The 18875-nt window shown below is 36.6% G+C and overlaps 1 protein-coding gene across 11 annotated transcripts in view; it reads right to left on the bottom strand.

Moving 5' to 3' along the window:
- Nucleotides 1–18875, bottom strand: part of EML5 (EMAP like 5) — a 169731-nt gene that overhangs the window by 78965 nt on the left and 71891 nt on the right. For all 11 annotated transcript variants that reach the window (XR_006411285.3, XR_006411284.3, XM_044389980.3 and 8 more), the window contains exons 11-17: nucleotides 16809–16976; nucleotides 16031–16137; nucleotides 15390–15508; nucleotides 13927–14113; nucleotides 7121–7226; nucleotides 5255–5348; nucleotides 4212–4312 (exon numbers count right to left, since the gene is read on the bottom strand). Coding sequence is in view for 9 of the 11 variants with exons in the window: in XM_044389980.3 (XP_044245915.1) it covers nucleotides 4212–4312; nucleotides 5255–5348; nucleotides 7121–7226; nucleotides 13927–14113; nucleotides 15390–15508; nucleotides 16031–16137; nucleotides 16809–16976 (882 nt within the window). In the remaining 2 variants the exon portion in view is untranslated. The remainder of the gene's footprint in view (nucleotides 1–4211; nucleotides 4313–5254; nucleotides 5349–7120; nucleotides 7227–13926; nucleotides 14114–15389; nucleotides 15509–16030; nucleotides 16138–16808; nucleotides 16977–18875) is intronic.

Here is an 18875-nt window from a genome sequence, read left to right as displayed (position 1 = left end):
AAGGATCAACCGCATTCCTTTGCAACTTGCTTTTATCACCAATAATCCATTATGGAATTTTATATATGTTGATTTGTACTTCCAGAATATGCATTTTCATAACTATATAAACATTCCGTTATGTGAACATAACAGTCTGTTCATTTTCCTATTAATGGGCACTTAAGTTGTCTCCAAGCATTGCTATTGAAACAGTGCTGCTGTAAACATTCCTGTAAAGGTCTCTTCTAAACAAGTGCAAGAGATTCTCTAGGAATGCCTAGGAATGACCACAGGGTATGTGCAAAAGGGAAAGCATATAGATGAAAGGTATCATCTGTTGCTAAACTGTTCTACAAAGTTGATACACCAACTCACACTCCCATTAATAGTGAAAGGAGTTCCTGCTTCCCACCTTTCAGGAACACTTGGTATTGTCAGACTGGGGGACATGAAATACCAACTGAATTTTATTGTGGTTTTAATGTGCCCTTCTCTGATTATTAATGAGCTTTGTCATATTTTCCTATTTTTATTGGCCATTCATTACCTATTGATATCTTTTGCCCATTTTTTTTCCAATTGAACTCATTCATTCTTTTATTGAAGAAATATATATGCCAGGCATTATTCAAGGCACTGGGGGTAGAGCTACAAACAAAACAGGCAACAAAATTCCCTGCTCTGTTCCCTGTTCAAGGCAGAGGGATCAGCAAGGGCCCCTAGCACAGGAATGTGACAAGAACCTTCAAGGAACAGTTTCAGAGGTAGTATGGTGCAGCAAAGAAAATAAGGGAGGAACAAATGGGAGATGAGGCCACAGAGGTCAAAGGCAGTATTACAGGCCATCCTAAGGATTTAACTTTTACTCTGCATGAGATGGGAAGTGGTTAGTGGAATAAAATCTGGCAGATCGTGTATTAATAGGTTCATTCAGATTTCTGGGTTGACAGTAAATCAAAGAATGGCAAGGAAGAAGAGAGTTCGATGGGTATTTCAATCATCTGGGCAAATGATAAAAGTGGCATGGACCAGGGTGGTAGCATGGAAGATGATGAAAAGTGATCACATTCCAAATGTATGCACAAGACTGTCTTCTTTTTTTAAAAGATTGTATTTATTCAGAGAGAGAGCACGAACAGGAGGAGGGGCAGAGGGAGAGGGAAAGAATCTCAAGCAGACTCCACGCTGAGTGCAGAACCTGACACGAGGCTCACCCTGAGATCATGACCCGAGCCGAAATCAAGAGTCAGATGCTTAACTGACAGAGAGCCACCCAGACACCCCTGTCTTTTCTTAACATAGCAGCCAGCGTAGTTCATGAACTTGTAAGGGTAACTAAGTAGAGTAATGAGGAAAAAAAAACCAACCAAGCAAGTTAGACTTCTCTCCAGAGAAAGAAGGAGAAGATAAATTGCAAAATGAACACATAAACAACAGTCTAAAGGTATAGTACATATACAAGAAACTGATTAGCAACTTGAGGGTAGATTGAAGGAGGGTTTTCATTTGGTTTTATTTACTTAAGATGGAGAAATAACCCCAGACTTGTATGCTGTATGTTAAGAGTAAGTAAAGAGGGAAAAGTGATGATGTAGGGGAGAAAGGGAAGAAGAACTGAACTGATGTTCTTGAACAGATGAGAAGAGAAAGGATCTAGTACACAAGTGAAGGGACTGGCTTTCACTGGAGCACAGACTAACTGGAGCAGGAGAGTCAAACTATGTACAGGCTGTGGGCCAAGCCCTGCCACCACATGTTTTTGTACAGAGTCCACAGGTTGGCACTGTGAGCTACAGAAGCCATGCCTATTTCCTTCTCTACTCCCAGAGCCTGCCTCTCTGACATTTGGCTGCCAGCTAGCAGCTGCCCAGGGTCCAAGCTAGTTGCGATCTACAAGTTGAGGACTTTGCTAATGGCAAATGCCGAGCACCTAGCAGTGGAATTACAATCCAGGGGTTGCCTTAACTCTGGCTAGCTGCCCAAAGTGAGAAAGTAGGGCTCTCTGGGAGAAGAACACACTAGGACCTATGTGTCACTGGGGCATGACTATGGTTCCTCCAGCCCAAATTGCCAGTCCCTTTTGCTGCAGCAAGTTGATCTTGGAGACAGTCTTCAGTTAATGGCAACCGGGTATAAAGCAGGGCAGGAGTGTTCACTCTTGTTCTGTAAGTACTAACATAATATTTTTTATTGTGTCCTTGGGCCTGGGAAGTCTGAAATATTTGCTGTCTCATCATTAACAGAAAGAGCTTGCCACTGCCGGTTTAAATAATCAAGTGGGTTTTCTGATAGACACGGCATAACATATTCGTATTATACCAGGTCCTGTCATCACTGCACTCAAAAACTTTCAGTGGCTGCCTGCCCCTACCAACCATGGAATACAGTTCAAGTTTCTTAGAGGACACCTTAATAATTTATGAGTTGGAATTCTCAAAGCCTAGTTCTGAGACAGGAGTTAAGAAGCTCCCTTTTATTTTTTTTATTTTTTTTTTATTTTATTTTATTTTTTTTTTAAAGATTTTATTTATTTGACAGAGAGAAAGACAGCCAGTGAGAGAGGGAACACAAGCAGGGGGAGTGGGAGAGGAAGAAGCAGGCTCCCAACAGAAGAGCCTGACGTGGGGCTCGATCCCAGAACTCCGGGATCATGCCCTGAGCCGAAGGAAGACGCTTAACGACTGAGCCACCCAGGCGCCCCAAGAAGCTCCCTTTTAGCCTTAGGCTTAAGCCATCTTTACTTAATTTACATAAAGTTATGCATTTAGAGGCTTAGACAGCAGTTACTCAGATTAATAAAGTGGTTACTTATTTCTTACTTGGCTAGTGAACTCTGTGGATCAGAACCCCAAAAGTGAGGAAGGTTGAAAGGCACATCAAAGTTTTAACATTTATCCTTATGGTTCAGTTTCAGGTCTACTATATGACTAATCAAACTTAAGGAAAAAAGTCATTCAATTGCAAATCTCTTCATTCTAAGACTATTTACTTTCTTTGTCTCTTATTTCAAAGAAATTTATAGGGTTTTTGGTTTTTTTCAAGACAAATATAAGAAGCATTACTTGCTTGGTATTTGCAATTATAAATAAATATGGTATTCTAAAATTTTATTTAAATATATGGGAATAAAAATGTGAAAATACTTTTTTACTTTGTAAACGTATATACACTATGATCTGATGAGTTCGTGATAAAGTATTAAATCCAAGTGTGAAAATCAATTCATGCTTTATGTAGTTTACAATTTGAAACTAACTTCAACTGGGGAAATGTCTTCACTAAAACTATTGTTTTCTTATCTATGTTTTACTTCTTCCTATATTTGTGTATTTTATCTGAAAGGTTTAAGTATGCTGAGACTTTGATATCAAACTGGTGGAATTTATGAGTGTACTACTATTTTATTTAGAAAAGAGACATTTTTTAATTTTAAAATATGTACTTCTGCCACAGCTCCTAATCCATAGTTACAAATGACTAAAGTAATACAACATTCCATTTCTGTATCATTTTATATCATATAAAGAATTTTTACAAATTTTTTCATTTTCAGTTTATACTAAAAAACATGTCTTTAACAGAAGAAGAAAAGAGTCTGGACATTACTTGATTTATCTCATAATTTAAACAAACTTTTTTAAAAAGATCTTACTTATTTATCTGAGAGAGGGAGAAAGATCTTGGGGGGGGGGGTGTGCAGAAGCGGAGGGAGAAGCAGACTCCCCGCTGAGCAGGGAGCCTGAAGCAGGGCTCAATCCCAGGACCCCAAGACCATGACCTGAGTTGAAGGCAAACACTTAACTGACTGAGCCACCCAGGTGCCCCAAGTTAAACCCTTTTGAAAATATGAATACTACATCAATGTAGTCAATAAATGACAAAAAAATCAATCTCACCTTTGTTTAAAATATATCAAGACAGTTGTGAATCACTTGAAAAAACTAGTATTTTGGGTAATTTTAGATTTTCATAAAAGAGGAAAAGGTAACAGAGTATTCTTGTATACTCCTTGCCCAATTACCCCCAGTGTTAACATCCTACATTACTACAGACTAAGAAACCAACATGTTTGATGCATTTCTATTAACTGAACTCATTCCACCTGTTTTCCCCTAATGTCTCCTTTCTGTCCCAGGATCCAATATAGGATAGTGCATTGCACTTAGCTAAATCGCTTTTAGAAGTAATAATTTCTTTCAAAGGAGTAAAAAAATGATGCACTTCCTTACCTGCTCTACGCCAAAATTTCACATGTTTAATTCCAGCTGTAATTAATTTATCAGGCACGTAGGGGTTCATCTTTACAACAAAAATCTTATCTTTACTCCCTCTGAAAAATAAACCAAAATGTTTTAACTCTAAAAATAAATCTCTCCCTTAATAATCGTTTTCCTAATCCATACCCTATTTTGATTACTCCATTACTGAATCCTTCGCCCACTTACCTCTCAAATTTGGGCTACGTAATCATGCATTTGTACATTTGTTATTTTGTCATAATTTTAATTTAATTCTCAGCGTAATCTTCAAACAGGAACAGTGAGAACTGAACTTGTTTAGGATAGCACCTACTATAGTACTGTGCATAGGGAGCTGTGGCATGAATCAGTTAAGGAAAAAAATTTTATAATACTTTGTTACAGTTTAATATAGCCACTCCAAACACAAAGTTCCTCTTAAACTATTTGGCCATTGTCTATGTACTGAAAAAAGCATTTAGCTCTATTTTTAAAGTGCTTTAATGTCGCACATTAAGGAATAGGACGTTAAAAAAATAATCTGACACTTGATTATTTCCTCCTTTAAAGCATCTGTTAATATTTTTTTAATATAAAAATAATATATGCTCATTGTAGAAAGTTTAGAAAATAGAAAATGTGACAGATAATACACATAATCTATAGCTTCTTTGTGATATACATGTGTACGTATCATCACTCAAATATACGATTTGAGCATTTCCAATGGCTACATCGTAGTTTACTGTACAGAATTCACCGTATAGAATTCACTTTCCATATAAATGAAGAGTTTAGATAACAGCTACTTCCAATGTCTTATTACAGTAAAACCAGGTTCACAAGGGATAAACCTACCAATGAATTCTTAAATCATTTGTCTTTTTACCATTTTACTATTTATTCAACGGTAATAAAGATGGCAGCAATTTAAAAAAAGGTTACATGTTTGTTTGATTTCAAAACTGTTTTAATTGAAAAAAATTTTAGTAATTTCATTATTTTGCCAGTGTGATATCAAGATTTTTCCCCACCTTGCTATTGAAAGTTTCTCTCCTTTCTTCCAGTCCCACAGCACAATACTGTGGCTATCATCTATTCCAACTGAAGCCAAACGTTTCCCATCCGCTATAAAAGTTAATCAGAGAGAGACTGACCATTAACATTCAGAAAATAAAAACCATTCAGTACACATTCTAAAACCACAGCACCATATTTAAAATTTTATAAAATGATGTTAAATGTTAGGCATGCACACATATAGCTATAAAAAGAACCAGAATTTGTAAGCAGGGGAAGAATAATTTCTCAATGCATCTAAACACTGTTGACATTTTCTTTGACCTCGTTTTCCTTATTTGTATACCAGATTAGAATGGAGGGAAGGAGGAAGGTAAGTGGAAAAAAGAGATTTTAAAATGAGAAGGAAAATAAAGAAGGAAAGATTTACTTCAATTAAATTTACTGTAAGAACTCTACTGTGATATAGGATTCAGTGATTATGAAAAGTTCATTGAATGAAAAAAGATGTAGGTTACAACCATCTATTGTCATTAACAGGGCTGTTTTCAGTGAAGGTCAATTATATTATTTGTTACTATTAACAAACAAGTAATGAATGTGTTGGACAAATGACTAAGTCAGTCATGCTGACAGCTGTGCACATGTGTACAGGTTGCAAAGGCCCAAACTACAGTTAAACATTTGCCACTCTGACACTTTTTGCAAACCTCAATTATTTCGTTATCATTACTGGTGATATTTTTCTTACTGACTCCTTTAGTTTGCCATTAATCTTGTTTCTTGACTTTTAGCAGATGCCTAAATGCATATCTATGCTTCCCCCCAATAATTGACTCTCATTTCGGTTAGACCAGTGGAAAGTACAAATTTACGGTTTCTTTTTTTTTTTTTTAAGACAACAAAATCCAATCTTTTTTATTTATTTTTTGCTGGTTGGGGCAAAATCTTTTTTTTATAATATTTTTTTTATTATGTTAGTCACCATACAGTACATCCCTGGTTTTTGATGTAAAGTTCGATGATTCATTAGTTGCGTATAACACCCAGTGCACCATGCAATACGTGCCCTCCTTACTAACCATCACCAACCTACAAACTTACTGTTTCTTAAAATGAAATCCTCTATCACTGGTATTTCTCCCCTCTTCCCAATCCACACCCTAGCTTTCATCGTAGATCTACGTGTAGTTCTTAAACTTTTCCTTTTTAAAGATTCTATTGAGAGAGAGAGCACGCGCGTGCACTCCCATGAGTTGGGGGAGAAGGAGAGGAAGAAGCAGACTCCCTACTGAGAATGGAGCCCGATGTGGAGCTAGATCCCAGGACCCTGAGATCACGAACTGAGCTGAAGTCAGATGCTTAAGCAACTGAGCTTCCGAGGCATCCCTAAACTTTTAAATATATAGCAAAGAGCTAAAATGTTTTGAAATTATTTTTACAAGATAGCTTGGAATTGTCACCTCGTAGAAATGCTATAAAACAAATATTTCAGCATTCACCTCTTTCTTTCTTAGCTTTTACCCTAACCATTTTCAGTTTACTTTGTGGCTATAAAATATTAAGCGACACTGGGGTTTGCCCAAAGCGGGGGATACATATGAGTAATTGTAATTCAGATAGTTTTAGATGTTATATAGGCATTTTTAAAATAGAAACACTTATATTAATGGGCATTAAAATAATAGTCATTAAATTATAAGCCAGCCAGCAAACCCACACTCTCAGACTTGATTGGTGAGGACGATAGTATGCACATTTGAAAACAATTGTGAAGGTCATAGCTACGTGACAAGTTTAGATAACACCAGTTTAGACTATAATGCTATATATCACCTCTGCATTTTGATCATTCTTATTGAGACAAAAAACATCCTTACCTGAGAAATCAACAGCACAGACACCATATTGGTGGCAGCCCTTTAATACTGACAATGGTTTAATAGTCTCTGTATCCCATATGTGAATTGAGGGATCCCTACCTACCTACAATAGAAAGAATTATAAAAGTCATACAATTATTTATTTTCATATCTATTAAAAGGAAATAAAACAGGAGATTTTACAGCCTCTGTCTTATTTGTTACAGGCATTTATCAAATGAAAAATATAAAGCAGATCATATGTGTGACTGACATTTCTTTCTTATATTTTTTTGAAATGCTAATAAGGCTAGGCTCAGTGTTTCTAGGAATGTGCTATGTGACTCACAAAGCTGATCCGATACATCGTCAATAAAGATAATGCTTACTGAGCGCCTGTAACTGGCTGTGTTCCCATGCTAGATACAATGAGCATAAGACATTCAGGAAAATTTTTGCAAACTCATTAGGAAAACAAGATATTTTCAGTTAAATTAGAATATCTGGTAACATAGGCTTAATGAAGATGAAAAGGTCATATAGAAATGGAAAAGATGACACTTGACCTGGGCCTTCAGAAGTGCAGTCTCAGATAAAAAGAGAAGAAAGCAAGTACATTCTAGACTAGCATAACGGCATAAACAGAGATATAGAGGGGTTAAAGTACCAAGCAGGTAAATAAGACTGTGGACACTATCTTAACTTGGGTTATATGTTCACTAATGCACAGATAAACTATAATTTGTAATTATTCCTTTAGACTCAAGTGATCACTGTCTTTATGAGGATGAAGAGATAGCTTTGCCTATAAAGACAACTCCCAAAATAATGAATACAGCTGACAATTATTATTAATTTTGACCCCAATTTTATATAAAGACATAACAAATAACAAGACCACCATCAGCCAACATTTCATTAGGTTTTTCAGACAAATGTTCCCCAGGACTGTTTTCTATTGAACTTCTGCAGAGCGTAGTAATTTTGAGAACTTTGCAGTACCATTGTCTCCTGGTTCTCTGATCCCCCAGACTCTTACTACTGAGCTTCCTTTGCAATTTCATCACCTATACCTTAAATACAAACTTCCCCAAGATTCTGTCTTTAAAACTCTAGTCTTTTCATTCCACATTTTTGCCTTAGGCTATCTCAATTACAGTTTCAATGGTTAAATCAACAAATGACTCCCAAATTCTTCTCTCTAACCACTGAACTCTTCTTCTGAATTTAAGACTTACATTTTCAATTGCTTACCGGACCTCTCACATGGAAATGATGATGATAACGACGAAGGCTAACATTTATGGAGAACTGACTTAATGTCCCAGAAACTGTTACAAGGACTGACTCCCTTAAAAATCACAGCAATTCTAGGAGATAGGCACTGATAGTATTCTTTTTTTTTTTTTTAAGATTTTATTTATTTGAGAGTGAGTGAGAGGGAGAGAGTACAGAAGGAGAGGGAGAAGCAGACTCCCTGATGAGCAGAGAACCCGACACAGGGCTTGATCCCCAAACCCCAGGATCATGACCTGACTGAAGGCAGACCCTTAACCGACTGAGCCACTCAGGTGCCCCAGTATCCTTATTTTGAAACAGGCACAGAGAGGCTAGGTAATTTCCCCACAGCTATTATGTGGGGAAGCTTGGATAGCACCATGTTCAGTGCTGGCAAAAGTAATAACAGAATGAGTGTTATTAGAGACTAGTTGGGGCATGTCAGTCAGGGATGAGGGGAGAAGGGAGAGGTTAGCAAGTTTTCAGATACGTTACTTAACCTAAGTCTTAAAAGGAGTAGAAATTAGATAAAGTTGGAGGGCTGAACAGAACTGGAGGGTAACAATTTTCCAGAGGAGGGAACTATATAAAAGATGTGAAGCAGTAGTACACATGGGCAAATTCTAAATAGCTCAAAAGGCAGGAGCACAGTTTATAAGGAGGTAACTGGTAAGAGATAAGAAGAGGAGTCTATTGGCCAAGGTTAAATGTCTTGAACTACACGCTAATGAGCTTACTCATTAGCTTAAAAGCTACAAAGAAACACAGAAGAAAAGGAAGATTATTAGTGCACTGGGGAAATTGTTAGGGGGAAAAATCTGAAGATGTAAGACTAGTTGGTTGTTTATAAGATTAGAAATTATGAAGCACAGAATTACCAGCAGAGATAAGATATAAATATAAAACAACAAAGCAGAGAAACATTCATGGTAGAGAATTGAACTATATTCAGGGCAAATCTTGGATGTAACTCGGACTGACTGGCTAAAATGTGTGAGGGAGAACAAGTTAAACTCTCGGGCTTAGGCAACCAGGTTAATACAGTGTCACATTCTCAGTAGGAAACACAAGGATAAGCGGGTTTGAAAGGAAAGCTTAGTCTCATTTATCTCCATTTTGGACATGCTGAATCTGAGCTACCCATAAAATACCTAAATGAGTGTGTTTTTAGTAAATTTTTAGTGAACTGTATATATACAGTAATTCATCTAACCCACACTAGATTGTGAGCTCTTGACAGTGGCAGCCAATCTGAATTGTGCTTCCCCATGACATTTAGTGGGTTTTTTTTTTTCACTTTAATTCAATTAATTAACATATAATGTATTATTGGTTTCAGAGGTACAGGTCTATGACTCATCAGTCTTATATAATACCCAGTGCTCATTACATCACATGTCCTCATTAATGTCCATCACCCAGTCACCCCATCCCTCCACTCCAGCAACGCTCAGTTTGTTCCCAATGATTAAGAGTATCTTATGGTTTGTCTCCCTCTCTGGTTTCATATTGTTTTATTTTTTCCCTTTCTTCCCCTATGGTCCTCTGCCTTGCAACCCAATGTTTATAGTAGCAATGTCCACAATAGCCAAACTATGGAAAGAGCCCAGATGTCCATTGACAGAGAAATGGATAAAAAAGGTGTGGTGTGTGCACGCGTGCGCGCGCACACACACACACACACACACACACAGGAATATTACGCAGCCATCAAAAATTGAAATCATGCCATTTGCAATGACGTGATGGAACTAGAGGGTATTATGCTAAGCAAAATAAGTCACTCAGAGAAAGACAATTATCATAAGATCTCACTGATATGTGGAGCTTAAGAAACAAAACATTTAGTGCTTTCAAATAGGAAGATATTTGCTGAATTAAACAAAATTTTCTAATTAGGGTACAATCAGTCAAGATAATCGAGTTGGCGGGCAACTTCTTTCAACTTCTTTCACCTCCAATTACAATCACAGTTCATGACAAAGGAGCACTATTTATACTGTTCCCCCCAAAAATAAAACAAAACACCACTTAGAACTATCATCTAAATTTCAAAGTCCTCAGATAAAATACTTAGGAAATACTTTTAATAATTTTTTTCATTTTGAACTATTTTAAGAAACATATTCAATTTATTTTAGAAGTCTATAATTATAGAAATACAATACAGAAAAGAAATGGAAACACTGAAAGAAGCCTGTACCCTGGGAGAAAGGCCTGGACTAAAGCAGAGTTGTTGTTTAAGCAAAGCCAGAAGCAAGAGAGCTATGGCTTGATGGTGAAGGAAGCCAGAATGTGTCACCCCAAAATAACAACTTTTCGACATAAAAATTAATCTGAGCTGAAGGCAATAAAGCAGCAGCAAACCCCAAAAAACCCACCTCCTTTTCTGTGTAAAGGCAGGAGATAAATATATATATATATAATTTTTTCACCTTTATTGAGATATAACTGGCATACAACAGTGCATAAGTTTAAGGTGTACAACCTGTTGATTATATAAATTCTCCTTTTACTGGAGACAGACTCAGCCCAGAGACACTGTAAGAAGAATCTGCAAAGAAACCTTACTCTAGGAGTTTTGTCCTATATATACCTTCTCTCAGTGTGTTGCCCCTGGAAGTCTAACACCGCTTTCCTTTGTCCTGTCATTTCTTACCAGTCTTTCTGTTTTCTATACAAGCTGAAATTCTAAGCCACTATTTTCAGTTACTTGGGTTTAGATTTCTCCAACGTGATGTGCACTACACCTGTTAATAAACTTTTTGTTTTTGTTAATTTGAGTTTTTATTAAAGAGCCCCACCTGAAACCCTAGGAAGTCTAGAGGTAAAGTTTTGCCTCCTCTGCAGTCGGTATCCGGGGGGTGTCCTGTGGGCATACTGACTTTTAATTTAATCTGGCCTGAATTCTCTCCCATCCCAGACTGATGACAGCAAAGGACCAGTTCTTCTATAGCCTTCATTAGAGGAGTATCAGAATCATGTTCCAACTCCTTGGCAAACAAGATGGGTCAATAATTGGCCTTTAAGAGGAACCTTTTCTATAGACTAAAGATAAGGCTAAATGGTGCCCCTGAGGCCCTCACCAACCCTTTTAATCAGTTCTTCATCATGCCTCTTAAGATTTCAATACTTTAGGCTACTCACGGTTCTTTAAGTAAGCTGTCTTTTGGGGGATTTTAGCCCCACGTTTACAAATAACACACTTAGAACACTTTCTCCTACCTCCCCAGTCAGGTAAACTACTCAGCTCGCTGTCCTCAACTCCATGAGGGTCTCCCTGATTCTATCTGGCACAATTAATCAGTCGTTTGTTACAATGCAAAAGGAATTTATGCATATCTCTACATTAGTGGTTCTCAGCAGGGGGCGATCTTTGCCTCCCAGGCAACATCTGACACTGTGAAGACATTTTTGGTTGTCACAACTGGGTGGATGGTGTTACTGACATCTAGTGAGTAGACGCCAGGGATGCTGCTAAACATACAACACACAGGACTGCATTGTACACAATAATGCAGTTACCCTCACAACAAAGAACTGTCTGGCCCAAGAGACACCTGGGGGGCTCAGTGGGTTAAGCGGCTGCTTTCAGCTCAGGTCATGATCCCAGGGTCCTAGGATCAAGTCCCGCATCCGGCTCCTTGCTCAGTGGGGAGCCTGGTTCTCCCTCCGCCTGCTGTCCCCTGCTTATGCACGCTCTCTCTCTGACCAATAAATAAAATCTTAAAAAAAAAAATTATCTAGCCCAAAATGTCAGTGGTGCCAAGGTTAAGAAGCCCTGCTCTATACTTATAACCTTGTAGCATGATTTTTCTTGCATGTATGTCTTCCCCTTCAGAATATGGATACTTACCATGGCAAGAACATGTCTTATTTATCTTTATATTCCCAACACATTTCCTGGTACACACCATGCACTCTATGAATGTTTTTCAAGAAATGGAAGAAAGGAAGGAGAAAAAGAGAGAGCAAGAGGGAGGCACAGAGGGAGAGAAGATGAAAAGAAAAAGGGAAGAGTTTTCTCTCCTTTCAGGAAACCTGTAGAGTAAAGCAAATTGCCCAGCTTCAGCTCAATATATCCTAGAAGGTATATTTCCACAGCGTTTAAAAAGCCAAAGGGAGCTTTAAGCTTTACCATTTATTAGCTGAAAGATCTCTGATAAAATAATTTCTTCAAACCTAAACTTCCTCTTTTGTAAACGCAAATGGTTTCACTCTCATAGAGGTAAATTGAGAGTAAAATACAGTTATAAAATACAGTTGATCCTTAAACAACATGGGGGTTAGGGGTTCCAATCCCTGCACAGTCAAAAATCCATGTATAACTTTTTCTTTTTTTTTTTTTAAGATTTTATTTATTTATTTGACAGAGATAGAGACAGCCAGCGAGAGAGGGAACACAAGCAGGGGGAGTGGGAGAGGAAGAAGCAGGCTCATAGCGGAGGAGCGTGATGTGGGGCTCGATCCCAGAACGCCGGGATCACGCCCTGAGCCCAAGGCAGGCGCTTAACCGCTGTGCCACCCAGGCGCCCCTCCATGTATAACTTTTGACTCTCAAAGCACTTAACTATTCTTTTTTAAAGATTTTATTTATATGAGAGAGACAGCACAAGCGGTGGGGAGGGCCAGAAGGAGAAGCAGACTCCCTGCTGAGCAGGGAGCCCCACATGGGGCTCAATCCCAGCACCCTGAAATCATGACCTGAGCCGAAGGCAGCCGCTTAACCGACTGAGCCACTCAAGTTCCCCTCAAAACACTCAACTATTAATAGCCTAACTGTTGTTAAGGTTTCTACCTTACTGATAACATTGTCAGTACACATGCATTTTGTAAGTTACGCGTATTATGTACTATACTCTTATGAATAAAGTAAGCTAGAGAAAAGAAAATGTTAAGAAAATCATAAGGAAAACACATTTACAGCACTGTAAAAAATCTACATGTAAGTGGAGCCATGTAGTTCAAACCTGTGTTGTTCAAGGGTCAATCGTATATACTAAGAAACTAGTAAAGTGTTTGCATATAGAAAGAATATTTATAAATATCACCCTTTTTCTTCTTTAAGAATATCCATATAAAGAAATATCAGTTAAGACTTTTCTCAGTGTTTTCTATTTCAACATTTCTGCTTTGTACTTTGGTAAAGCTGAATAGGTAAATACCATGGTTGTTAAATAAAAACAGTCACACTGTGTGTCACAGAACACTTGTTAGATCATTCTATTATTTTAGACAACTCAAAGAAACCAGATTTCTAGCCTTTGTTTTCTATGTTTACTCACAAATTTTAAAAAATATATCCTGACAGAAAGAAGACAAGCCAGAGCTCTTAGTTCCAAGTAAAAAAATAATAATAATGATCAAAACAATAAAACTCAAAGGAAAACTATAGGAACAAAGTTGGAATAAATTTTATTTGTCATATGAAAATAAAATCCCATTCTAAAGAATTCATTATTCTTCATTTCCTAGAAAACAAAAGGTAGATTTTTTTTAAAATGTGGACTAACCTAACTGTAAACCCAAACAAAGGTCTAACCTACCTGCCCTGTTGCTACATAGTCTTTCAAAGGATGAATAGCCAGGCAGAGAATATCATCATCATGACCCAGGTAAAAGCGCTGCGTGTTCTGCTGCCGATTGTAAATGACACCCACTGCTGCTACATGGTACACAATTTCACCAATTTGAGTATAAAACAGATTACTTCGACAGTCATAACCTCTGTAACTGAAAATAGAAAACATATAAAATTAACCTTGACCTTTTATCTAGTAAATACAGACTATAAGGAAAAGTAGGTACCTTTTAGGTCATTCAATTTCCAGTTTTACAAGATCCTGAACAACTAAAACAAAATACAAGTATCTTGAATTCCATAAACTTTTATGAATTGATTACAAATAGCTAAATCCAAGCTATAATACTGAATGAGAAAAGGTGCAGAAAAGTATACATAGTATACTACTATTCGCATAAGATTAACTTATATAAAACAAAAATTGATGCTTTTTTACAAATAGAAGGGTATAGAACTGCCTGAGAGGGCAGAGCTGGGAAGGTGAAAAATGATGCCTGGGAGGGCAGAGCTGGGAAGATTTTCTTTTTCTTTTTTTTTTTTTTTTTTGAAGATCTAATTGGTTTTATTAAAAGATTCATGAATCAGGCAGTCTCCCATCTAGCAAGCAGAGGAGAGCTCCCTGGGACAAGGATTTTCAAAGTGTATGCTTTTATGTGCATTGTTGAACCATGAGAATATATATTCCAAAAATGTTCAATTTAAAAATATTATACACATCCAAAAAAAAAGCCAAATCTTTTAAAAATGATCAATATAATTCCACTTATAGCAACCTTTCTTTGCACTTCAAAGGAACTCAATGTATAATATATAACTGCATGGAAATACTGCCTATTTTAACAATGAGATAAAATATTTTTACTAAATGAATCCTTTTCAAATTCCTGAAAGCATTATTAGTCAGGTAAGAAAATGATTACTAGGTGAAGGGACAGGAAGGGTTGAATTGGAGAATGTGTTGTTCTAGGATGAAAGGTGAGACTTGTATTGCCAGATGTTCTAAGAAAATCCAGAAACCATATTTTATTGAAATTAAAATACAAAGGCCCAATGCAGGCCCCTAAAAAGGGCACAATATAATTCCAAATCAGAATTATTTAGGAGAGATGATAATCTCTTACATTTTACTTATTTTCATTTGTTTAAAGACAAGAGATCCATGTCTATAAATATTAATACTAAACTTTCATAAGATAAATTTATTATCAACATTCATGCAGTGCTTATTATGTGCGGGACAATATCCTAAGTCACCACAAACACTGGTTTATTTACTCATCAGAACCCTATCAAGTAGGTACTGCTACCTTCATTTTACAGATGGGGAAAGAGGCACAGAGAGGTTAAGTGATTTGCTCAAAGTCACACAGCTACTAAATGTGAACCAAAACGCAAACACATAAATGAAAAATAGTTGTTTCATACCCATGCACAAAGTGTAACCGAATACTATTTCCTGGAGTCCGCTCTCTTCTCTTAGAAGTACCACTTTTTTGTTTCTCCTTGTACTGTTCTTTAAGCTGAGGTAGATCTTCTTTGTAAACCTTTAAATAATGTACATAAGTAAAAATACTCTTAGAATATAAATTAATAAAGGTGTTCACAGATTTCTAATGTAACTTTCAGACATTGTGGTTACTACTGGTCGGTAAAGTTTTAACACTTATCTTAAATAGGAAGGTATTTTATGAAATTTCCTTCCTTAGAAATAACAAATTTATATTTTCTATGTATCACACTGACAAATACGTATTTAGTGTTCCATGGAATTCTTATACATCACAAGAAAATATTTTAAAGAGAATAAATGGGCGTGCACTGTGACAAAAAGCTATAGGCAAATAGGATACAGGCATATTTGATATATCAAACACTTATTATAAAAGAACATTTTATACAAGTGTACTTTAACGCTTAAAGGAGGAAAACGGAAACAGACCAACATTTCTTAGAAAATTAAAAACCACAAAAGATAACGATAAATCAATAAACAACAGGGAGAAAGATAAACAAGAAACTGGACTTTTTCTGAAAAAAAAAAAAAATCATGGGATGATAACAATTACCTGCCGACGGTAGGTAAGCTGGGTCTCTTGTTCAATTTCAGAATCCAGCTCTGGAACATCAGACAGATCTGAATCTGATTCATCACTATTGGAGTCAGCCAGACTTTCTGCAATTTTTAAAAATGAAACATTACTTGTTTGAAGAACATTCATTTTCAAAACAGCACTATAAAATTAGTGATTAAGAGCTGACTGTGCCAACTGACACGGTGACAAGCCATAAAACAATCAAATGAAATTATCTATTCAAGTGACACAGATGTCAGTAAACTGTACTACAGATTACCTTCCTCTCCACTCACTGCAAACTCAACAGCTACTTTAAGTCCCTTCACTGGCACCCAGTGACTGCTACATCAAACTTAAATGTTGGTGCAAAGGTACGTGAATATAAGCTATAATGAATGTGAAAAATATCTAGAAAATACTGTATGCAACAAATGAATTGATATTACATAATTTTTCTTTGACCAAAAAACCATACATGAAACCTAGATAGATACCTATCTCCCCAAGAATACATTAAATGTTTTGATAATGTAAGGGTTTCTTCACTCATCGTTGGGTGGATGAAAATGCATGCAAAAGTACTTTGTATTCCATGCTCTGACATCTGACTCTAAATACAGATGCCTAGTATTTTAATGTAAAATTTCCACTAATAAAACACTATACTGTTAATTATAAGGCTAGATTACACTTCAATAGTTAAATTGTTACTTTGGGGTTACTGAAGTTTTCTGACAGAGAAATTCTTTAGGCAGTGTGTACTACTCACCTTGGGGTGCGATGTGAAGAGCATCTTTTAGTTTTCTTTCAGGAATAAATTTCCACTGAAAGACAGAGTGATCTGCTCCACCAATAGAAATAACCCACTGATAGTCATGTGACCATCTGACATTAGTTACATGAGCCGAATGGCCAATATATTTTTTAAACTTGGCCCCTATAACAAAAATATACCTGTAAATTGATAAACAAATGCCAACACATGAAAATACCACTTCAAACAACAATTTCTATGCCTGAACCAATACATTCTCCCTTCACTATCTTAATTATGATTAAAGGGTAAAAATATTAATTAAAGAGTTTGTTGAATGAACAAATGAATGAGTCTACATCAAGGGATGTAAATATTTGCTCTACTGATTCACAATATAATTTGGTAGGAACCACCAGCGTTGTGAGGCATTTTCTTACTGCTTTGAGAAAAGCCTGCAGGCACGAAGGCATCAACTGTTTCCAGATAACGAAATTTGAATGTTTTGGCCTGAGGTCTTTGGTCTTAAGTGAAACTGAACCAGTCTACTTCACCCCCAGTACTCCTAGCCCTAGCGGCCAGAGGACCCTTTTAAAATGTAAGCCATCAACAAGATACTTTCAAATCCAATACAGCAACATATAAAGAGGAATACACAACATGACCAAATGGGATTTATGCCAGGAATGCAGGTTGGCTCCACAGTCAAAAATCAATATAATACACCATATTCATCAAAATAAAATATGCCCAGCTGTCCCAAAAAGTGTCCCTTATAGTAATTCTTTAAGTTTATATGCTTTGTATAACGTTCTTCAACATAAGTTTATCTAATGTTTCTTCATGATTAGAATCAGTTGGTGTGTTTTTTTTTTGGCACAGGTGATAATATATCCTTTTGGATACATCATTTCAAGGGGCACAGTTCTATCATTAGTGATGTTAAGTTGTATCACCAAATTTTTCTAACTGTAAAGGAACTATCTAACTTTCTGGTTAATTAAAAAAAAAAATCTGTGTGGTGACAAGAACCATTTTTGTGGTTCTAAGTTCAGAAAACATTCTCTATATCCTGCTAGGATAAACCTGATATTTGGCAACATACACACACCTCTATTAGAGTATACTGGATACAATAATGTTTGGCTTCATTTTGAGAATGTTTAAAAAAATTTTTTTAAAGATTTTATTTATTTGACACAGAGAGAGAGACAGCCAGCGAGAGGGAAAGCAGGGGAAGGGGAGAGGAAGAAGCAGGCTCCCAGCAGAGCAGCGAGCCCAATGTGGGGCTCGATCCCAGGACTCTGGGATCACGCCCTGAGCCGAAGGCAGATGCTTAACGACTGAGCCACCCAGGCGCCCCTAAAATTTTTAAATTAAGTTATAGAAGGCCTGTCAAGATGGTGAAGCTCCATCAATTAAAATCTGGGGATAAACTTTCACATTGGCCATGAATTTAGGGGTAGCCATCTTAATCAAAGCGTAAAAGATGTGACCAAACTCATCTAAATTACAATTTGCTGCTTAATAGCAATGCTGTTATTTTAAGAACCAATTTTTTTATGCAGCTTAATATAAGTAACTTTCTAGATGGGTAACTTGCCACAGTTCACCTAGGAAAGTCTAATAATGTAAGATTTAGTTCCATCTGTCTATATGAGAATGCATTATTTGCCCATCAAGAGGACTTTGGCTATTACTTTCTTTGATGGGGTCTTTTAAGTACTCTTAGCCTCCAGGGAGTCTTAAAAGGTAAAGCCAGAGATTCCAGGAAACAAAATTCCAAGCTTTTAAGATGTACTAATATTGTCATGTTTAGGTACATGAAGAGTTTATGAGGCACTATTCAGATTAATTATACTGGGCAATAGCCCCAAGAGAGGTGTAAATAATCCTGTAAGTCCCTTACAAATTATATTCTATGACTTTTCAAAGATCAATCCCTCTCTAAGAAAGAACCAAGGCAGCTTAACAAAAAAGTTGTAGAATAAGTCTAAGGGAAACCAATTATTTCTAATTAAAGGGACTATATTAATAATTATCAAATAACCAGAACTGCTTATGTAACTATGATAAACAGAT

Source organism: Ursus arctos, unplaced genomic scaffold (assembly GCF_023065955.2).
Source record: "Ursus arctos isolate Adak ecotype North America unplaced genomic scaffold, UrsArc2.0 scaffold_25, whole genome shotgun sequence".
NCBI classification, from domain to species: domain Eukaryota; kingdom Metazoa; phylum Chordata; class Mammalia; order Carnivora; family Ursidae; genus Ursus; species Ursus arctos.
The sequence above is the reverse complement of the archived record's forward strand: the minus strand, read 5'-3'. Positions and strand labels throughout refer to the sequence as shown.